Source organism: Ischnura elegans, chromosome 4 (genome assembly GCF_921293095.1).
Source record: "Ischnura elegans chromosome 4, ioIscEleg1.1, whole genome shotgun sequence".
In the NCBI taxonomy this organism is placed as follows: Eukaryota; Metazoa; Arthropoda; class Insecta; order Odonata; family Coenagrionidae; genus Ischnura; species Ischnura elegans.
Genome location: NC_060249.1, coordinates 135,531,655 through 135,553,362, shown reverse-complemented (window position 1 = coordinate 135,553,362; position 21,708 = coordinate 135,531,655). Strand labels below are relative to the sequence as shown.

The window sequence follows — 21,708 nt, the reverse complement described above, 5'->3', positions numbered from 1 at the left end:
TGAACAACCATCTATGACTTGCTTCCCGTTTAAGACCTTTCCCCAAGTCAAATATCTGAAATGTTTTTTTAATTAGCAGCTGACTTTTATGAAATATATATGATTTATTTCTCCATATGATATCTTTTTACACTATTGTTCTTCTATATGATTCATCTTAAGAAAAGCATGTGCAGTGTCATGTGAGAAATCATCTGAAGTGCCTGCATACCTTAGTTATTATATTCCATACAGGTAAATATTGATATCTGTACTTTTTGCCAGCGATAGGGTTGTACTTAATCTGGAAGAATCACACTCTAATTCTCGTAAAAGTCAAAATGAAGCATCAATGCCACACCAATTAGTGTTACCAAATTATCTTTTTGAATAGCTTCCCTTTCTATTTTACGGATATAGTGGGGATACACTCCTTTCTTTGTTCAATCCTAAACTTCAGCCATGAATTTGTCTGAATGATTCTCAATAGCAGTGAACACATCTTGCTGATAAGGAGTTACACAAGAACAATCTTTATCATCATCCAAGTAAAATGAGAGCACAATGTTGATTGAGCACTATGAGGAAGAGGATGCCAACAGTATGCATCAGCATTGGCCCTTAGTCCTAGTTTTTTTTTAGCTCTGCATTATATGTCAATTGTATGTTTGGTTGAAACTGGAAAATCAGCCATATTATGTTGTTTAGATTAACTTGTGTAAAGAATGATAAAATTTGAATTTGAGGCCTGACACTGCAATGTTCAAAGGACGGTAACTTTATGACGGTTCGGTTCTGAGCTGAGATAAAGGCATCATTATTCATCATAAGAATACTCCTTTCACATATATAAATTTCAGAGAAATCGGTGATGGTCACCTGACATGATTTTGCGCAATCTGCCTGATTTGAGATGAAATTGCCCTGTTGGCATTTATATAGCTTTAGGGAAAATCCCATTAATAGAGATTACTTTTTAACAAAATGACTAACTTTAATTAGACAAATTAGATGTATCACTAATAGATTTTAATAAAGTGTTTATCTAATATTGTTCACAGGTGTAGTAAGAAAGAATTTTCCAAATGCCAATTATGAAGAAATACGAGGAAAAGTGAGCTGGTTCTTCATGGATTCTGTTGACCTTAAGGAAGGATGATCAGGCAAAAACATTGATATTGATCCTATTGGCCTTTATTTTTCGTATATATTGAACAAGGGCATTTCTTACGGTATCTGTTATTTATCAACACTTATCAAAATATTCAGAAAATGTTTGGCTGGTTTTATTTGTAATCGAAATTCTGACTACTTCTTGAACTGACTTTTAACTTGCTATGCTTATTGAATTTACTCATGCAATACGATCGTTTTTTTACATTTGATGATAGACTGATTAAATAATTCCGTGAGAGGATCCGCTAAAACCTCTTGACAATAATTAAGCACCAGAGGTGGAATACCATCTGGGCCTGGCCCCTTTGTTGTGTCTAATGAATTCAATTTCTTATATATTTCTGAGATTGTGTGGTATATTTGTAAAAATATGTGTAATATTTAGTTAAATAAAATTGTTTTGTCAAAGCAGCACTCTATGTGTTTTCTATTTTCTCCGTAGACCATGTTAAACCAGAATCTCACTGATTTTATTCTTTATTCAATTATTTGTCAGGTAGAAGTCTAAAACAAACTGGTAAGTGTTCCCACAGTGTTCCAGAACAATGCAAAACACATTAGCATGTTACATTATGTTGATGAAGGCTCTCTACTTTCTAGACAGGATGTTCTCAAATGCATGTAAACGCCTAAAAATGCTGAAGCTGTCCCTCACACTAAATGGCACAATGGATGCACTAGTACTTCCATGATTGCACTAAATACATACTGCCACCAGAACAGAGTTTTTAGTTTTTGTTTTGCTAATTTCGATACTTTTTGGATATTCATGCAATATTATTGGATGAAAATTGGATATTAGGTAATATACAAAAGGATATTACATAGATGGCATTTGGCGGCAACTTCGGATATTATGTGGAGATCTAGGCAATGTTGATGGATGAAAATTTACATTCCAGATACATATATCATTGACGTATTATTTATGTATATCATTTACGTAAATTGACGTATTAGTAATACGTATTATTTACAAAATAAAGTGGGACATATAGACGTATTATTGATGTATTCAATATCAAAGATATACGTATCATTTACTTAAGATTTACTTTGGCTCAAAGTAAATAATACATATTATATATACTTCTGTGTGCTGACTGGGAAGCGTAGCATGAGCGCATTCAAACAAGACAAGACGGACTGGAAACTTCTGGCAACTCAAACTGCATTTATCACATTGCTGCCCCTTCGCTTTGAAGACAATGACGTCACGTGCAAGATCGGACGTGTTCTTCCCTTTCTCCTTTGCCCTCAGCCTCGTTGCGGAGGAAAGACGGAGGGAGCGAGCTCCTTCCCCTCTACCTCTCCTTCAACGCTCTTCACTTGTAAACATTTCAGATTTCTTCTATCCGCCATTCAGTCAAACAATGTACACACTCATTTGAATTTTTTAAACAGCAGGTTTTGACTCCAATATAATTTTCAATCGCAATAACCCTTATAATATTGTATGAAGATGATTTTTGAGAAAGCAGGCCCCTAGCGTAATGGTAATTACTCGGCAAGACAGATGTTGACTATTGTCCAAGTATTGTCCTTCAAAACTGCACTTTTCTCCACGTTTGACAAGCGAGTACTATTTGCAGTATAAGGGCCGTATTCTTAGTCGACCCTGTAGGGTCAACCAACCCTGGATACGTCATCAGCCCCTACATAAACCGATCTCGCCCTACATACGCCAAGTCAAGCCCTACATATGGCCGTTTTTGGAACTAAACGGGCCCTACTTGATGTAGGGCACCCGAACCAACCCTACACCCTACGAAAACGTGGCGGCCAAATATCGTCTGCTGATCACTTCGATTAAAGAATCTACGTTGCAATGGATATTAAGGGGGACGACCTCACACAAGCCATTTTAAAATGTACAGTAACACAGCAGAAATGTAATAATACTACCACTTTATAACCACCAAGTAAAATAAATTATAAAATTGACTGAACTAAAAAGAACAATATAGCGGTATAAATCATCTTGTTTCTACGAATATATAATATTTTTCACTTTCGGCACTTGGTATACTTTTGGGAAACTAATACTTCGTTTACGTATAACCATAGAGAATGTATTTTCGTGCCATTATTTGACACATAATAAACTTAACTACGTAAGGTGAAAGTGAATGACGAACCTTGATGATGCAACGTAAGTTCCCACTTCAATGCTCATATTTGCTCCATACTTATTACTATCTTGTACGTAGACCACTTTTGAAGTAATTTAAAGACAATTAGGTTCTACTTTTGGCTCGATATGAGAGTATTTGTAGCGATAATTAAGGTACCGACACGACACCGATTGTTTATTTACCTTGAGCCGTTGCCCTAACAATACGCCCGAAAATTATCAGACGTCTTTTCAGTTTCATAGATAGTTCCCATTTTGCCACCAGAATGGAAAATTGCCACTGCGCCATCATCTACATCATCTCAGAGAATTTTACGATAGAATTACTCCCCACCACTTATGTAGGGTCGACTGAGAAACGCATGTAGGGGCCTTTTGTTATGTAGGGACGGATTTGTAGGGTCGACTAAGAATACGGCCCTAAATGCTGCGGTATGCCCACCCGTAGCAGTAAATTTAGTGCGCCCTCCGGAGCGGAAAACCCCACAGGATCTTTTCAATGTTCACATCTGGGGTACCTACCGATGTGATGCTTTCGAGTAAAAAATGCAAACAGGAGCATTGTAAAAATACGTCACTAAGGAAGAAACTCCCCTGCCTCCCGCTTGTTTTTGACCTTGGTTTTTAGATGACTGACTCACGCTGGAAACCAAGGCCACTGAGTTCCTCTTTGGCTAGCAACCGGGGAAAGGGAGGAGGGGAAGATACAAAGTTTGTGTAAGAGGCGCACCCCCATTTTCGTCTGCAATTGCTGGGGAAAAAAGGTGCGCCTCTTACACGTGCTTATACGGTATTCATGAATTTTTGCTCTAACCGGGAATATTAAATTTTTTTTCAAATTCATTTCACATATAATTTTTCCTGTTCAATTTTTCTGGCTGAAAATGTTTGTTTCAATTTTAAGTGCACCATCTAAGTATAATTTCTACTGCCGCAGCGAAATGTGGTATGACGGACAAGGCAACAGATTCGAAATGTCTATCACCCTTTGACTTTATGTAACATTCAAAAACACAAGGAATAGAATTCCATGTGACAACAAAATCGGCTTATTAGATCAAAATAGCGTCTCGAATTGAATATATTTAAATTTTAAATGCATTGTGTGCTAAGTAATCTATCCTTGTCCTTTTATGCACATAAATATAATATTATTTAGAAGTATTGAAATGATTTGGAGTGTCTTAACATTCTTAGCCATCACAGTAATAACGTAAGATAAGCCTGGAATTTTTTCAGTTTTTCTTGGAAAACTGGGAACTATGCATGAATTTTTCTACTTCGATTGGTTGAACATCCTGTGGAATCAATTGGAGCATGAAGGCTAATTGCATGAAAAGGGGCTAGCTAACCTCTTCCTTGTCCTTGTAAATACATAAATATAATATTATTTAAGAGTATATGAGTAATTTTCGGTGTGTTAAAATTCTAATCCATCGCAGTAATAACGTGGCATCAACCGGGATTGTTGTAAAATTTCTTTGACTTGCATGTGCTTTGTTTGTGCGTGTACATGTTCTGATTTGGTTGTACACTTTGAAAGATGTACTTTGAGTTAGTGTATGTTACATTTATTCATACTATGTTGGTATGCTTGTATTGGAGTTTGGCCTGTTTCTTCACTCTTCTTTGATGTGCGTTCATTGTCTTCTGAGAACAGGGCTCGGGGATTTGGCGGATGGGGATAGTGGCAGACATTGCGTGTGCTCGCACTCCGGCAAGGGATTTGGCAAGAGCAATCAGCTGTTGTGCCACGTAAGGACGCACCACTCGGGGGAGCTTCCCTTTGCGTGTGGCAATTGCGGACGACGGTACGTCAAGGCAAGTGACCTGACCCAGCACGCAAAGAGCCACAGTGCCGTCAAACCGCACAGGTAAAGTCATGGACTGAAATTCTCCTCTTGTGGAAAAAACTTCGAATTGGAGGTGGAAGGAATTCTAAATTTTCTCTCGTCCAATTCGTGAGTGTTTCTTAGATCTTTCCCTCCGCTGAGGATGTCTGTTTACCTGTGAAGCTGTGATGTCGTGGAATCATGTGGGCCTTTTTGTCTTTCCAGAATACTCTGTGAATTTGATGATGAAACGCCTGAAAAAAGTCTGCTTTTGTTCCACGTAGCAATCTGCAAAACCTATTCAGCTTTATTGAATTTGTGCGATGACTTGGTTTGATATTTCGCATTCATATTTCTGGGTCGAATTTGGCAAAGACATCACCTTGTTCTCCAACCCCTCCGCTCTCATATACAGTAAAACCTCTATGTAGTGAACCTCTTTACATCGTAAACCTCCATACTTCGTACCAATCCTCTGGTCCCGTCAGATTTACATGTAAATTTATAGGCAAACCTCTATATAGTGAACCTCTTCATCTCGTAAAACCTCCATATATCGTACCAACAAGACAGCCCCGAGACGGCCTAACTACCTCCGCAAATCGTACCGAGACAACTAGAGACCATTAATGCAGCCGCGATTACCTACATGGAATGACATTTTCAGCGATAAATGTTTCACGCTTATTTTTTTCTTATACACCTTTAATAATGTTCACGTTAACCATTAGTTAGGGCATCCAACTATCCTAATAATATTAAGTGACGGTAAATGAAGACAGAACACATCGTTTTCTCTTGAATCATGGTCAAAATCGCTCGATAGCACTAGCTTTCTTTTACTGATGGCTTTATTTTCTTGTAAGTGCCTACACACTATGTTCAGTTAATAAAAGAGGCGACCAGCGCAGCCTATAATCACTTGCTGACGGAAATATTTCAACTAACTTCACTCCCATCCATGGAGACAGAATTACTCAACCGCATGCTACTTCCGCTTCTAAAATTAAAATATTTCAAGAATTTTCCGCGGCTTGAAATAAATCAAATACACAATTTTCGCTATTATTTTATTCCCATATTTCCTGGTGTAGCACTTTCTTGCTACCACCTTGGTAATTTTTTCGATGCTTTCGTGAATGATCGTAGTTTAAAATTTATTGCGCTTAGCGACAGTCATATGTCTTGCCTGCGTATTTATGCTGCGAAATCTGGCTATTCCATCGGGAGTCCGGGACGTCAATTTCTAGCAATACTGAACAAACATCAATCCATGCGCGGCAGTGTTAGGTGAACGAGGCAGCTAATTAGCTGATACGCGGTAGGGCATTGAAATTTTTTACCGTCACCGCCACATTCTGAAGTAGTTCGCCCAGCATTCTCACCTGTGGCCTGAGTCTTGAATCCTTCGTTACGCCTCAACGAATAAAATCCGTCGTTATGACGAACTCATTCGTTGTCATTTGTTCGTTATCCCAAACGCGCAAGTTTTGAACACTTTCGTTGCCAACGAAAGTTTTTCATCGAATGTATTCCTTCGTTTACGCAACGAAAAACGAAGAGCATTCGTTCATAGCCTAACGAAGTTAAATCATATTGTTTGTTTACACCAGTATGGCGGCCTTGAGACGTGTTATTTTGATGAGGGGAGCTTATGAAGAGGAAAGGCGTTTGTATAGGCAAGATAGATATCTAAGGGACCGGCAAAATCCATACGATCTTCCCGAAGATTATTTTGTTCAAATATTTCGCCTTAATCAAGAGGCAACTTAGGGTTTAGTGGAAGAGCTAAGGCTTTACATGCATTCTTCACGAAGATCATGCATTCCTATTGAAATAAAGGTATTTACCTGTAGGCATGGACTAATTTCATTTTTTTACCATCAGTAAAATGAGTCCTACTAAAGAAAGTGAACTTGTTATTATTGCAAAATTGTTAGCCGTATATTTAACCTTTTCTTGTCAACGATTACTACGTTTCTCTTACTATGGAAACTACGATAAAAAAAACCTATTTTCTTGAATGCAGGTTGTTACAGCATTGCATTTTTTTGCCTGTGGCAGCTATCAAAGGCCAGTTGGATTAAATTTATTTTTGAATGTAAGCCAAAAGACTGTAAGTCGAATAATTAAGGAGATAACTGATACGGTGAATGAACATTTACTTCACAAATGGGTTGCATTCCCAATTAATATTGATAAGCAGAGAAGGATAAAAGCACGGTAAACAAATTATTTCATTAAGATATATTCCAGGTTGAATGAGTATTCAACGTTGGACATAATTATTGATGATATTCCTAACTAAATCTAACTAAGTTTAAATTTCAGATTTTTGGAGGAAAAGAATTTCCCCGGTATTCTCGGTGCAATTGATTGCACGCACGTGAAGATCAAGGCTCCGCATGTAAATGATGAAGTATATCCTGAACACCTTTACGTTAATAGGCATGGTTATCATTCCATAAATGTTCAGCTGGTAATATACATATGTAGCATGAATATTGGTTAAAGAGCCTATGTAGATAATAACCTACTATTTCTTGCTTGTTTCCCTTTAAAATCAGATATGTGACTATGATTTAAACATTTTAAATGTTAACGCAAGATACCCTGGGGGAACACATGATTCCTTCATTTGGAGGAGCTCAAACATATACAGGGCATTGGAAAATGCTCATTCTGTAGGAACCCTAGATGGATGGCTTATAGGTATGCTACAGTTTACTTTTCAAGTTGACAAGAATGTATTAATCATCAAATTGAGTAAGCACCCATTCTGTCGGTTTTATAAAGAAGTGCTAAATACCAAAATGAAATACTTTGTTTTCATCCCAGGGGATAGTGGTTACCCTCTTCAGCCTTGGCTGATGACACCAGTATTAAATGCAATACCAGGAACCCCAGAGAACAGGTATACAGAGGCACATGCTGCTGCAAGAAACTGCATTGAAAGATGCAACGGTGTCCTCAAGAGTAGGTTTTGATGCTTGCTATCTGAGAGAGGACTACATTATTCCCCTGAGAGAGCTTCATTAATCGTTAACACTTGTGTTGTTATACACAACATGTGCAAGAGGTATAACTTGGAAGATGATAATATACAGCTTCCTCCGGCAAATAGAGCTGCAGGTTATGCAAGGGAAGATATTGAGCATCATGCTCATAATGAAGCCCTAAGAATTCGTCGCCAAATTATTAGAGCTCGGTTTTCCTAATTTAGATAAACTGAATGGTATTTATTATCCTTAGAAAATAGTCAACCATGCCGATCTACATCATCACTCGTTTTATAATTCATCTGTTATTTTGTAATTAATCTCCTGTATGAAAATCGATGAATTCTGTACTGTTGATGCAGTAAAACATCCAGTTGTGAATAAACAATTTCTCCTTCGGAGCAAGTGGCACCAAAAATGAGTGTATGATTTAATCAACCTTTAGGTTTAAATGACTTACCTGATTATAATACCACATACTATCCCTAAAATAGCTGGTATTTATCCAACTCTGCATGCAGATGACACTAAATTCATTGTTTTTTCTTCAGTCTTCAATCTCTCATCACCGATGGTTTAACTGTCAGTGAATCGCTGATGGCTTAAGAACTCCCTTAAACTGAACATTGTGAAGTCACACAATGTATTTCAGAAATATACAAAAGCCTAAGAGGGGCATTTCCCTATCCCCATACATTTTTTAGGAAGAAGTGTCATCACTTATTGACTAATTACATAGTTGTTTAAAAGGGAGAGTGTGAAATTGGGTTAATGCTCATTTTTTAGTGGTACCTATTATATTAGAAATTATGTATTTAATGGATTGTTTGAAATAGGTTCATTGGCACAACGTTACAATGTTATTCTTAGTAGTGTGAGATTAGAATTAGTGGATTATTTTTATCATGGGTGTCCATTCTGTTTCTAAACTTTGTATTAGAAAGATAGAAACTTTGGATGTACACATTTGTTATTCATGTACATCTAATGCTGCCACCAGGCAATAGTCTACCTGCAGCAATGTGTAATTATAATAATTAATGGCACGCATATTCCTCAAGATAATTCAGCCAAATATTTAAGGATGCACATAGACTCAAATGTTTCATGGGATACCCATATTTGTTTTTGGTCAACAAATTTAGCTTCATCTGCTTCCTCATTAGATCCATCCACTAAACGGAGTCAACTGACATTCTCTATAACATTTACTAAGGCTTGTTCCACTCCCATGCATCATATAGTGCATATAATCTTTTGGTGAACTTCCTCTGTCTTGAAATTGTTCAGTATTCAAAAGAAGGTTGTTTGAATTATACCTCATGCCAATAACAACAGCCCATGCAGACATTACCATTCAAGAAGTTAAAAATTTTACCCTTTCTTGAGTGAGCATAATTTAAACATTCTTTACACAAAACAACATGAACGAATATTACTTCAACTCAGATGTTCACCAGTACTCCAACTGAAAACAAAATGATCTGCACCAACCATTTGTATGAACTAGGAAATCACCTATAGGGCCTCAACGTATGGGGCTGCAACTTTACTATAAAATTCCCTTACAAATAAAGATTTCCCAACTGATAAGGCTTTCATGGATAAAGTGAAGGTATGTATTTCTCCTCTCAAAATAGTATTACTATGAGAACTTGTAAATTCTTAAGTCTTTTTGTATTCATCCAAACATTGCCCCTAAGTGTACCATGTATGTACTTCTACCTCTACATGCATCTAAATCAATGACTTCAATGACTAATGGTAGTGCATTTCTTTAGCACCTCTACTAAAATGCTGATGGCAGAATTGACCATTCCCATTTTTACCCATCGTAAACATAATGATATTGCTGGTGATGCTTTTACTATTTTCTAAAAACCATACATCTGAATCAATGCACTCATTGCTTTCTGATCCTTTGGCAATTAAATATTGATATTTATTGTTATTATTTAAAATATTTCAAACAAATCTGATGCCATAGATGTAACATAGGTTCAAATTACTTTTTTATTAAATAATTTTGTAGGCATTCTGAAATCTTTTCAAAAGCATCAGCTTGCTTCTCAGCTGCAGCTGCTTTTCTACTTTCAGTTTGTTGGAGGTCATTTAAAGATTTTAAAATTTGATTAAGAACGTTTAACATTTTTCCTTCAATCTCTTTTTTAAATTTCAATTTCTCTTCCTCTATCTGAGAAAGCCTTTCCTTCGTTCTTTCATAAGGAGAAATGTTCTTGCCTGTTAATCAGGAAGGAAAGATTCAACAAATGAAATTAAAGTAATTAATATAAGCATTAATGTGGTAGTTATCAATTCACCATGGTTCACCAGGTACTTCAATTATACCTATGAAACACTCTTAGTTTTATACCTTTGAGTTTTCTCTTCTCTTTCACAAAATTCCTATTAATTGGGGAAGAATGAGGAGATATCTGCCTTGACAAAAATGGAGAGGGTGGAGGCACTATCTCTTCCAAGGGCGAGGAGGGTTCTCTTACTGTGTAATACAATCATTGTAATTTCCATCAATTGGCATTGATCACACCAGAGCATATCTCTTAGTACAAGTTATTTATTTAAAACTCTTTTATCATTCCTTAAGTGTGCATTGCACCTTTTCTCACTGCTTGTTTATAAGAAAACCAAGAATCATATTGTATGTATTTGAGTTTGGAAAATTGTCATTTTCCAGTACACACCTGCATTGGTATTATCTTCAAAGCTACTACTACATCCAAAGTCCATGAGCACTTGCCCTACCAGTAACAAAATATATTAATGAGGCCCTATATCCAAATATGCTACAAACTATGAATAGGTGACAGCTTTTTACAAACCTATGGCTGACAGGACCTCCTCATTATCAACTGAAATCTCCTCCTTTTAAAATGGAAATTCCGTAATGTTAACAAATACTAAGGAATCAAAATAATCATACATACTTTGCTCAAATACACTGAAGTTTATCAAAAATACCTCCACAAGCGATTCCTTACAACCTGGATCTCCGTAGGTACAAACTTTTCCAACAGTTTCTAAAAGTCTTTCCTCCAATGGGCTTAAATTTTCCTTTGACATGCCTCCCCCACCTGTCTCTTTATGATATTTCTGGAGACGCAACACTTTTGCTTTAACTGAGCTTCTCCAGTCTGCCCATGTCTGTCTCAAAATCAATGTTGCAAGCACTTTTAGCTAACCATTGATACATGAATTATAACGTGCAAAACTATTCCGAATTCAAAAGCAGTTAACAGACTTGATGAGAACGTTAGAACAAGGAGCATGAATTACGAAGAGAGGAACCGAATAAATAAACACCTTTTCCCAAAGACATCCAATTAATTTCATCTAAATGATTACAGTTCAAGTTATTTCACTTCAACGGCATTACTTACCTCTGGACTGAAGTTTTTCAATAATGTTTACATTTTCCAAGATTTAGTTCAGTCATAATCAGCAAAACATTACCTTCTTCCACTTCTCCACGTCCTTCGCTGGACCCTGGCCTGCTGCATTTAATTGCTGTGCGATAGTTTCCCAGCATTTCTGTTTAGATTTGCTTGTTACATTAGGGCCAAGCTTTCCGGTTAAAATAGTTTTATGCCTCGTATAAAGTTCAAGCATTAGCTCCTGCTGCTTCTCGGAGACTTTGGTCATTCTTTTCTTACCTACACTCTCCATTATATTTTTATTACTATGTATGATTACAAAAATCTGCTCCTAAGCAGCACTAGTCGCTCCAAAGGAAAAATAAACACTGTAAGAATCCATAGTAACCATCAGTAACGGTGGGTTGGGGTACGATTGCGTTAGAGCAGTCATTTGTGTTAGTTTGGTACAAAGCCACAGACATCGCTGCAGCACCAGCGGGAATAACGAAACGAAGATTACTCGCTGTACTGTTAACGAAAAAATTAAGGACTTGCTCCGCGATTCGTTGATGCTGAAATTCGCTATGAGGCTAACGAAGTTACCGATGATAACGAAAAAGTCGATTTGTGTTCGGTGAGTAACGAAAATTTCAAGACTCGGGCCACTGGAAATCACGTCCTTTCGCAGACCAAGCATTTCTGTGTGCCCTCAACAGAGTTTTTCTTCGGAACGCTCCGTGCATTGTATTTTGGAGAGAGGGAATTCAACAAAATTTTCTCTGAAAAGTTCTCTTGCTTGGCAGGCAGTGTACTCACTCACATGAAACTCTTCCATTACTTTCTTCCTGCTCCATGAAGTTGGTACCAATGATAACAGATGTACCTTTCCTTGATGAGTGCTTGATGTGTGAACTTTTTGTTTGATTAAGTCTATGAGCACATCCATATCATGAACTTTCTGAAGTAGTCCTTTTGGGAGTTTTGGGTCATCCTTTTCTGGAGATAATTCTTTATCAAGAACTCTTTTAACTTTCCTTTTAAAATTACTGCATGCTGACTCTACTTTCCTTTTAGCGTAGGTTGACCTTCTGTGAGATGATATGCCATGAAATTTTAAAGGTGACTCCTCTATATCTTGCAGCGTTCTGTTAAGTAGCTCAGTTGATTTTTCTTGGGATACTGTTGTTTGAAAATTCAAAATACTATCATTGCTGTCTTTATCTACTGCTTCAACATCAGAAAGCTCATTTCCAAACCTGGAGTGTTTCTTTACCTCCTCCCTACATGGCTGGCATATTTTCATTCCTGGCACTAATTTCCGAAGAGTTGGGATTTTACAGGCCTTTCCTGCAAATTCAAGACTTGCATTTCTCTGTGATTTTGATATTTTCTTCTTGTGGCTCTTAAAAGGATCAAGACAATATATTTGGTAGGTTTAATACTTTTTCAAATAGTATATTCTGTGATGTTTGCAGACATTGGATAGGACTTCCCCAGGTACACCACTTCTGAGAGGTAACAGCTGTTTTTGAAGTATACTCATGATCTCAATTTTGTTCAGTTGCACCACTGGTGTTGCAATCAGATGCAGTTACTTTTCCAATGCTGCACAGTTCAACAATTTGCTCATTTTGAAGCATAGTGGAGACACTAACCTTTTTTAATAATAATAATAATAATTTTTATTGTTCTGTTGGTCCAAGGAATAGAACATAGAACATGGTCAAGAGAATATTACAGATACAAAGAGATACCAAACACACAAAAAACGACACAGATCAATTATACATTATCACACATATATTCGTCTAGATTGTAATAGGCTTTGGATAAAAGCAGCCTTCTCAATTCGCGCTTGAAGGTTGCAATGTTGGACTGAGTTTTTACATGCGGTGGTAATTTATTAAAAATAAGGGAAGCTGAGTGATGAGTTCCCTTTCTAGATAAGGCACAGGGTTGCCTTCTCAGGTGAACATCATTTCTGCGCCGAGTGAAATAATCATGAATGGTAGAGCTCGGACAGAACAAATCAGGATACATTTTGACAAATAGTGCACAATAAAAAATAAACAGACATGGTAGTGTCATTATCTTGAATTTAAGAAACAGTGGCTTTCCTGGAGATCTGATGGAAACAGCAGCAATTGCCTTCAAAGATCTCTTTTGCATGGAGAAGGCCCTTGTGGCAGCACTGGTGTTGCCCCAAAATATCACACCATAAGACAGGTAGGAGTGGATTTTAGCAAAGTAAACTAGCTTTAAGATCTCCACAGAGGTGGTGGGGGCAAGTTTACGAATCATGATGATACCAGATGAAATTTTTTTGTTCAGATTATCAACGTGGAATTGCCAGTCAAGATTTTCATTTAGAGTTAAACCCAAGAATTTAGTACAGTTAGATTGCTTGATTGAATTATTACTGATAGTTCGGAGTAAAGGGCTTGAAGTCGGGGGAGAAATTTTGTTATGGAAGTGGAGAAAAGATGTTTTGAGGTCATTTAATTGTAAGCTGTTATTATGGCACCATTGACCTATAGTTGAAACAGTAATTTGAGCAGCATTCGTTACTCCTAACAGCGTATCGCTCAGGTTCAGTGTAGAAGTGTCATCAGCATATAGGGTCACCTTACACATAGGTAGGTGATATTTGAGATCATTGATGAAGATGACAAATAAAAGAGGGCCCAGGATTGATCCTTGAGGGACCCCACAGTTCGATTTGAGAGGGTTGGATCGAAGTGTGTTAGCACCAGCAGCAAAAGTTGTATTTAATTGAACCATTTGCATTCTATTGGATAAGTAAGATTGTATCCAGGCTAGAGCATTGCCATTTATTCCAATGTGATTGAGTTTAGAGAACAGGATATTATGATTTAGGGTATCAAAAGCTTTCGATAGGTCGAAGAAAATCCCAAGTATTTCTTTCTGATTGGAAAGACCCCAAGTGATATCATTAATGAGTTGGAAAGCTGCAGATATTGTAGATCTTCCCTTGATGAAGCCATGTTGGGAAGAATTCAGCAAGTTAAAATGGGATAAATAATTCATTATGCGATTGTAGAAGAGTTTCTCAAAAATTTTTGAGAAAGCTGAGAGTAGTGCAATAGGTTGATAGTTATTGGCTTCAGTGGTGGATCCCTTTTTATGGATTGGAATGATGACAGCAGTTTTCAGGTAGGTAGGAAAATGACCATTGCAGATAGACAAATTAAAAATGTCGGACAGGGGAGCAGAAATAATCCTAGCAACTAATTTAATGATAGGTATAGGGACTCCATCATATCCTACTGACCAGGAATTAGAAAGAGAGTGGATGATGTTGGCAACCTCATTAGGGGTAGTTGGGGAGAGAAAAATTGACGAGGGTGTTTTATCCCAACTAAGAGAAGGTAGATCTGTGTTATTAGCGGTTTGACAGAATTGGCTATTAAAACAATTTGCAATTGCAATAGGGTTCAAAACAGGTAGGTCATTAAATTTGATAAAAGTTGGTCTCTGTTCAAAGTTATTTTTAGTTTGTTGGTTAATAATCCTCCATGCAGCTTTGGAGGGGTTATTTGAAGAAGCAATGACATGGCTATGACGATTTTTCTTAAATTCCCTAATACTGCATTTGTATTTATGTAGAAGAGCTTTGTATTGATTGAGGAGGGATGGATCAGAAAACTTTGACAGTCTATGCAGTTCTTTAACCCTGGCATTCATATTTAGGAGCTCAGGAGGGAATTTAACATTTTTGCTTTTATAGTTAAACTTCCTGGTTCTTAAAGGAAATGAATGATTAAAAAGCAACAGAAAATCATTCAGGAAGGAGTTAAACCTAGCATCAACATCGAGTGGATTGCCATGGCCTTGTTCACTCCATGTTGTATTAGCCACATTATAAATAAATTCCTCACAGCTTTCCCTGTGGTAAAATCGTTTAGTTACATACATAGGATCAATGAGTATAGCATCAGTAATCTTCAACACAACCCCTAGCATACAGTGATCCGAAAGATAGCAAGATGTAGTATCACAGGAAAAAGATTGCTCTGGAAAGTTAGAAACTACTAGGTCAATCAGAGTAGAAGAGTGTGAGGTTACTCTGGTGGGATCCCTACAAACACAAAAAGGATCAAATCTGTATTTTGGGGAGATTTCATAATACATCAAATCTAGATTTCCAAATCCTTTTTAAATACGGATTAAATCTGTTTCCGAAGTTTCTGCGCCACTAGCGGCGCTAGCGTCGGTGACGTAATTTTTCAAAATGGCCGAAACATTAGTGATGAAGTGTGAAAGTGTGTTTTGTTATTGTTACTAAACGACTAGATTTGACCGACACGAGCTGCATATGGTTTATTTGCTCCATTATATGTTATATTTTTCCTTTACATCCATCGATTGCATAAGTATCGTATTTGCACCTCACAGTAACCTGGATCTTCCGTATGTAGTGAACTTTATCATTCAATATACATGCATAGTTTTTTTTAAAACCATATTCCATTACGTTGGTGCACATTTATGTATTACGTTGGTTCATTATGAGCTTCATTTTATGACTGTATCGTAATGTTTCAATTTGTAAAGTGCCTCTGAAAATAGCAACGAGGGATGGTCTTGGCAACAAAAACGACGACGAGGAGAAATTTTTCGTTTCTCAATGTTATTCGGTGGGCTTATTGAACTCTGAAGTCTGAACTCCGTTTCCATAATTCCCTTCAGATTCCTTCTTTTGTACCTGGTTTCTCCATTAACTTTTTTCTTACTAAGCCCATGGTTGAACTGTGCTTTTAGTGTCCTCAGGTATGTCAACTTCAATGGCTTTGTTATTATGAGCCTGTTTTCTAACTGAACCTTGCAATATAAAAATTTTATCATTTCTCTCCCTAAACATTCACTAGAGTGACCGTTATTGGGCCCATGGTTGAACTGTGACTTCAATGGGCTCACTTATATTGACTTAAATGGCTTTGTTTTTATGAATCTGCTTTCTATCTTAACCTTGTATTATAAGCATTTAACTCTGCCGTGAGTGTCGTCATGTTTGTTGATTTCAATGCCTTTGTTTTTATTGATCTGCTTTCTCCCTGAACTAGTACTTTAAAAAATTATTTTATATTGACTGCAAAGCCTTTCACTTTATCCACCTGCCACTTTTCTATGTAGTATATTGTGTTTATCTTTCCTCCCTTTCTGGCTGCGGCAGGCCAGTGCAAGGGGCAGGAGGAGGCAAATGATGCTCAACATCAATTAGATTCATAGTAATTTGGAATTCTATATAATGATAATAAAAAATACTTGTGATTTTTTATTAAAGCATCAATTACTCTATCTCATGTTTTTTAATCCATATTATTAACCTTTTTCCTCAAGTCAGTGTATTATTGTGAAGTGGCTACTTAATGCATTTTTCCACCTAAAAATCTATGACATTGATAAGGGCACATTAAAAGCTAGTTGAATTAATAAATTATTAATTTCATTGTAATTTGAAATGCTTGGAATTTGTATGTGATATAAATAGATATTTGTACCTTTTTAATAAAATATCATTTATTATGAGTCATGTTTTCTCAATCCAAATAAACAATCTTTTTCCTTCAAGTCAGTTTATTATTGCATAGTGGTTATAGTTAATTTTTAAAGATTTTGCTTATTGGGTGCTTGATAATATAATTCTTGTTGGAGCTAAGGGGTGAATAGGTAGAGATCTTATTGTGGTGGTCAGAGGGTTTTCCCTTCAGGGAAGCTTCCTCAATATATATCATTAATTGTAACACAAAGGTTCCTTGATAAAAGTTCAAATGAAAAGCAGTACTACAATGTATCCCAGGAAAATCTAGATACTGAAATCTGTATTTAATCCCTGAAAAATCTGTATCGTGGGGCGAGATATTACATGTATTAAATCTAGATATAATATGAGAAAAAGAGGACATAGCAACACCTTTGCAACAGATTAAATCTAGATATTATTGAGATTTCGTGTATTTCAAAATACGTGTTTAATCCAGATTTAATCCTTTCTGCGTTTGTAGGGATTATTGTTCATTACAGCTAACCCAAATGAATGGAAAAGACAATCCAGTTCTAAGTACTGAGTCTAGTTAGATAATATATCAGTATTAAGATCACCAAAGATGATTAGGTTGTCAACATTAGCACTAAACACAGATTGTATCGTGTCACTGAATTCCTTTAAAAAGGAATGAAAACAGGAGGTGGGAGACCTGTAAACAACAATAATCCCGAAACGGGATTTGTTGGATTTGCATATCACTGCGGCGCACTCATTCACTTTTTCGATGTTATTGCTTAGCTTGATTTTCGAGCATTTCATGGAGCGATTACAATAAATTGCAACACCGCCGCCAATTGTATCCTTTCGACAAAATGATGCAGCAAGATACATATCACTAATGACATAGCACTCGATTTCATTTGGTAATAACCAGTGTTCAGTCAAAAGAAGAATATCACATTTTGTGTCTTGCACTATGACTTCCAGATCAACAATCTTGTTCCTTAACGATCTAATGTTAAGGTAAAGGAACTTAATTACATTTGCATCTGCATCTAGTCACGAAGTCCCTGCCGATGGTTTGGCCTTAATCAAACTGTTCTGACCAAGCGCCTGCCGTTTCACTGAGTCATCGACCGAATGTTCACAAAAATCTTCGTTGATGACACCAACAGAGGATTGGCCTACAGCTGATTGTTTCACACCATTTGCATCATCAGCTGAAACAACCCTTTTTGGGGGGAAATATTTAGTATTCTGACGAAATTTCGGCAAGAAAAAATTTCCGTAGTAAACGTTCTTTGGCCAAAAGTCTCCTGACAATAAGTCACGGCCAACACACTCATCATTTACAGAAATATGAAACGAGGCGTATTCCCCTCTATTTACCTTTAACTGTTCAATTTCAATTGAAGCGTCGGTGATTTCGGGCTTTTCTTCTCCGATGTACTTCCGGACGTCTTCCGCTGTTGTATTCGAAGGAAGGTTCCAAATGTGAATGTGCACACGCTTTGGAATACCCATCAGAGAACCTTTTTTGGCAGAACAACCCACAGTTGGAGGAGGACGACGTTTGCGTTTATGGATCACTTGAGTGTAACCTTCGTCAGTTTTGTTGTTGCACTCGTCGATTGATTCAGATGCTGGACTCTCAATACGCAATACCCCATAGTTTGTTTGATCTACACGTAACGCTTTTTTCTTTTTGTTATTTACCACTTCTTTTTTGCCGGAAACAGTCGTTGCTCCAAAACCAGCTTCATTTTTGTCGTTCACCCGATGCTTGGCAGCGTCACGAGAGGCCTCGATTTCATGATTTGCGTCACTATTAGAAACAGACCTTGTTGCTGCTGTGTCTGCAAAACTCACATTTTTCACTCGAGATTCCTTCCCAGCATTATGTAGCTTAGCGTTATCTTTGATGTTGCGAATTTCTTCTTTTAATAGTTCGATGTCGTCCGCCATTTTATGAAGTTGGTTTCCTTCGTTAACGCGACATGATAAGCACTTCCAGAATAAACCATAAAATTCCTCCAGAGCTCTTAAAGCAATTTCTTTCAAGCCCGTACACTTATGATGATATAATTTCTTGCAATATTCACAGTGGAGGGCTTTTTCACTAGTTTTTAGATGGTTTTTACACTCGTTACATTCTACGTTTATCGGACCGGACGCCATCTTGGAATCGGATATTTCCCGGCATCGAATGTCGAAGTTCACGATGAGCAGCTTTGCCTAACTCATAGCACACACAATTAATGTACTGGTAAATATACACTGATCGTACACACAGAATAAACTTGGACACCCATGGAGCATCTTCACACAAGAAGACTTGGCAGAAGACTAAAAGTGGTACCCTAGAATCTATTTTGATTTTTCATGCCCTCACTGTGATAATTGAAACATTTTATTCTTCCTAATGTAGAGGTTGCACTTAATTCTCTTATTCCTTGGGGAGATGGAATAACACTGGAAAGTTAGGCTGAATAGGGGGGATTGTATTACCTTCTCAAGTTTGTCATGTTATACAATCATATGTGAGGCAGGGGAGAAGGGAACATAATGTCAGCATTATCTCTCCCAGTGAAATAGAAATTTAATACTCCAGTTGCCATCAAGGAATTTGGATATTGGTGACAACCTGCTGCATATCTTTAAGTAATACCATTTGTTCTGCCAGCTCTTCCATCACCAAGGGTCTGGAAGACCGTACTTCTTTTGTGAAAGTGAGGCTAACTTTGTACTACTCCAGTTCAGCGGGACTCATTTAATCACTTTTTCACAGATCTTAACAAACTTGTACATTGCATTTGCTTATGATGACCACTGGTTTTTTGGATTAGTGATTTCTAAACACGAGGAAGAAATGATGTGAAAGTGAAATTTATGCACCTATATGGAAAATCCCCATGTGATGGAATTGGTGGTACTGTTTAGCGTTTAGTTGCCCATCAGAGCCTCCAGAGATGTTCAGGAGATGCCTTAAACACACTGAAGTGTATTATTTAAATAATTTTAATTAAATTAGTATTTCCATTTATCCTCTAATGCACAGTAAGAGTCTAATGTATGTTGATACCAATTTTTCCATAAACTAAACACTTGAAAAATGGGTAAATTCCAGGAAAAAAGCATCATTTCACATTTCTGAGCCATTTGGACTCTTTTCCCCTCATCTGCCACAAGCCAAGTATTGCTATTAAAAACAATTGTATGAACAAGAGCCACATTCACTAGACTACATGTTTGGTCTTAGATTTACTGACCAATATTTCAAATATATCCTCATGAAGGTATGGATACACTTATACTTATTATCTTACAGTACGTGTCCAAATCCCTCTCACGGGGGCAGAAAAAAAGTAAAACCTGAAATACTCATGGTGGCAGTCAAAACACCACCATTTTTATTTCACAGTTTATTGGAGCACATATTAACCTTCAATTAAAAAAAAATTGGATGAGTTAACTGCTCTGCCTTTTGGTGATAATTCTGAAAATATGAAGTAATGTTTTTGAGCTTAAGAAATCGGTTAATTAACAACTGTTGACATCATTTTGGCTAACATAACAACGCAAGGGGAATAAAAGACATTACTATGGAAGCAATGTACTTGGATAGACAAGGGGTCAAAATTTCATTCAAACATATTAAGTGGTTTCTGAGTTATGAATTTTTACCCTGTGCCCTGCACTCTGGAATTTGACTCCCACTAGCGCCACTTCTGAGCAAACATCTCAAACTTCGACTCCTCATATCTTGCAAACTATGAGAGTGAGAGAGGAAATATTTTGCATGAGTCATTAAATAGGTGATAGCAGCTAGTGACAAAAATTTCATTGAAATCCGAGTCGGTGGGTGCCATGCCTGGGTGAACTGACATGGAATGACCCATAGAGGTGTCGTTCCGTCCCCCTTCTTTGTCCGAGATGATCTCCGTTGACCCAAGTTTCATTATGATTGAGGGACTATCGGTATTGCTGCTGACAACATGCTCTGGTAAAGAAGTTAGCGCCTCTCTTTTACAGGCTCATCCTTACCAAACTACGAGCTTCTCGTCTTCATGTTCACGATTTTTAGTCACAACTCTTAAAATCTCAAATGTGGATCCTTTAATTACAGAGTAAATTTCTAACGATTCATGCAATCATGATGGATTCCACTCCGAAAAAAAACTAGAGATTACAAGGTAAACATACGTATTATAAACACCCTGAAGTTTAGCCCAATGAGAAAAGGCATCACACAACCGTTCGTCATATGTGTAGCAATGTTTCATAGTATTTCCTTTTGAATTTGTAACAAAAAAAGGTTTAATTGCCTAAGGTACACTATCACAATTTCAATTTCTATCACAAAAGCACACGCGGCCAGGCCTCGACCACGCTCTCCAGCTCAGCACGACCCACTGCCCGCGGCTCCTCGTGACAGACTGCCTACACGTCGCTGACCAGCTCCCACTCCTCCTCCGGGTCTTGCATTGCGTTGTGCGCCAGCCCCGAATCTAGTGGGGCCATGAAAGGCGCACTTTACCCGTTACATCCCCTCTGAAAAAAACCAATACTTTAGCGAAACGGGTCGGAGGTCTTCGATGTACACGGTGCATTCCTTCTTTTCACGTAGAGATTCGAGCCGGTAAATTGTTGGGGACACTTTCCTCATGACACAGTACAGACCTTTGAATTTAGGCTCGAGTTTCTC

At 37.3% G+C, this 21,708-nt stretch overlaps 2 protein-coding genes across 15 annotated transcripts in view; one reads left to right on the top strand and one right to left on the bottom strand.

Annotated features, from left to right (window-relative positions):
• The window catches only part of LOC124158084 (Golgi reassembly-stacking protein 1-like), a 69,845-nt gene extending 61,307 nt beyond the window's left edge, over positions 1 to 8,538 (top strand). For 11 of the 14 annotated variants that reach the window (XR_006864704.1, XR_006864709.1, XR_006864707.1 and 8 more), the window contains 2 exons: positions 4,950 to 5,163; positions 7,453 to 8,538. The gene's annotated coding sequence lies outside the window, so the exon portion shown is untranslated. Of the gene's footprint in view, positions 1 to 4,949; positions 5,164 to 5,346; positions 5,542 to 7,452 lie in introns of those variants that run through there. The other 3 variants (XM_046533263.1, XM_046533264.1, XM_046533262.1) reach the window with 3 other exon arrangements.
• Positions 7,009 to 11,842, bottom strand: LOC124158083 (myb/SANT-like DNA-binding domain-containing protein 4). Its single transcript, XM_046533259.1, has 6 exons — positions 11,592 to 11,842; positions 11,100 to 11,282; positions 10,961 to 11,003; positions 10,823 to 10,879; positions 10,495 to 10,620; positions 7,009 to 10,361 (listed from the first exon to the last, which is right to left on the bottom strand). The coding sequence occupies exons 1-6, from the start codon at positions 11,802 to 11,804 to the stop codon at positions 10,126 to 10,128; spliced, it is 858 nt and encodes a 285-aa protein (XP_046389215.1). The 5' UTR covers positions 11,805 to 11,842; the 3' UTR covers positions 7,009 to 10,125.
• Between the last annotated feature and the right edge of the window lie 9,866 nt (positions 11,843 to 21,708).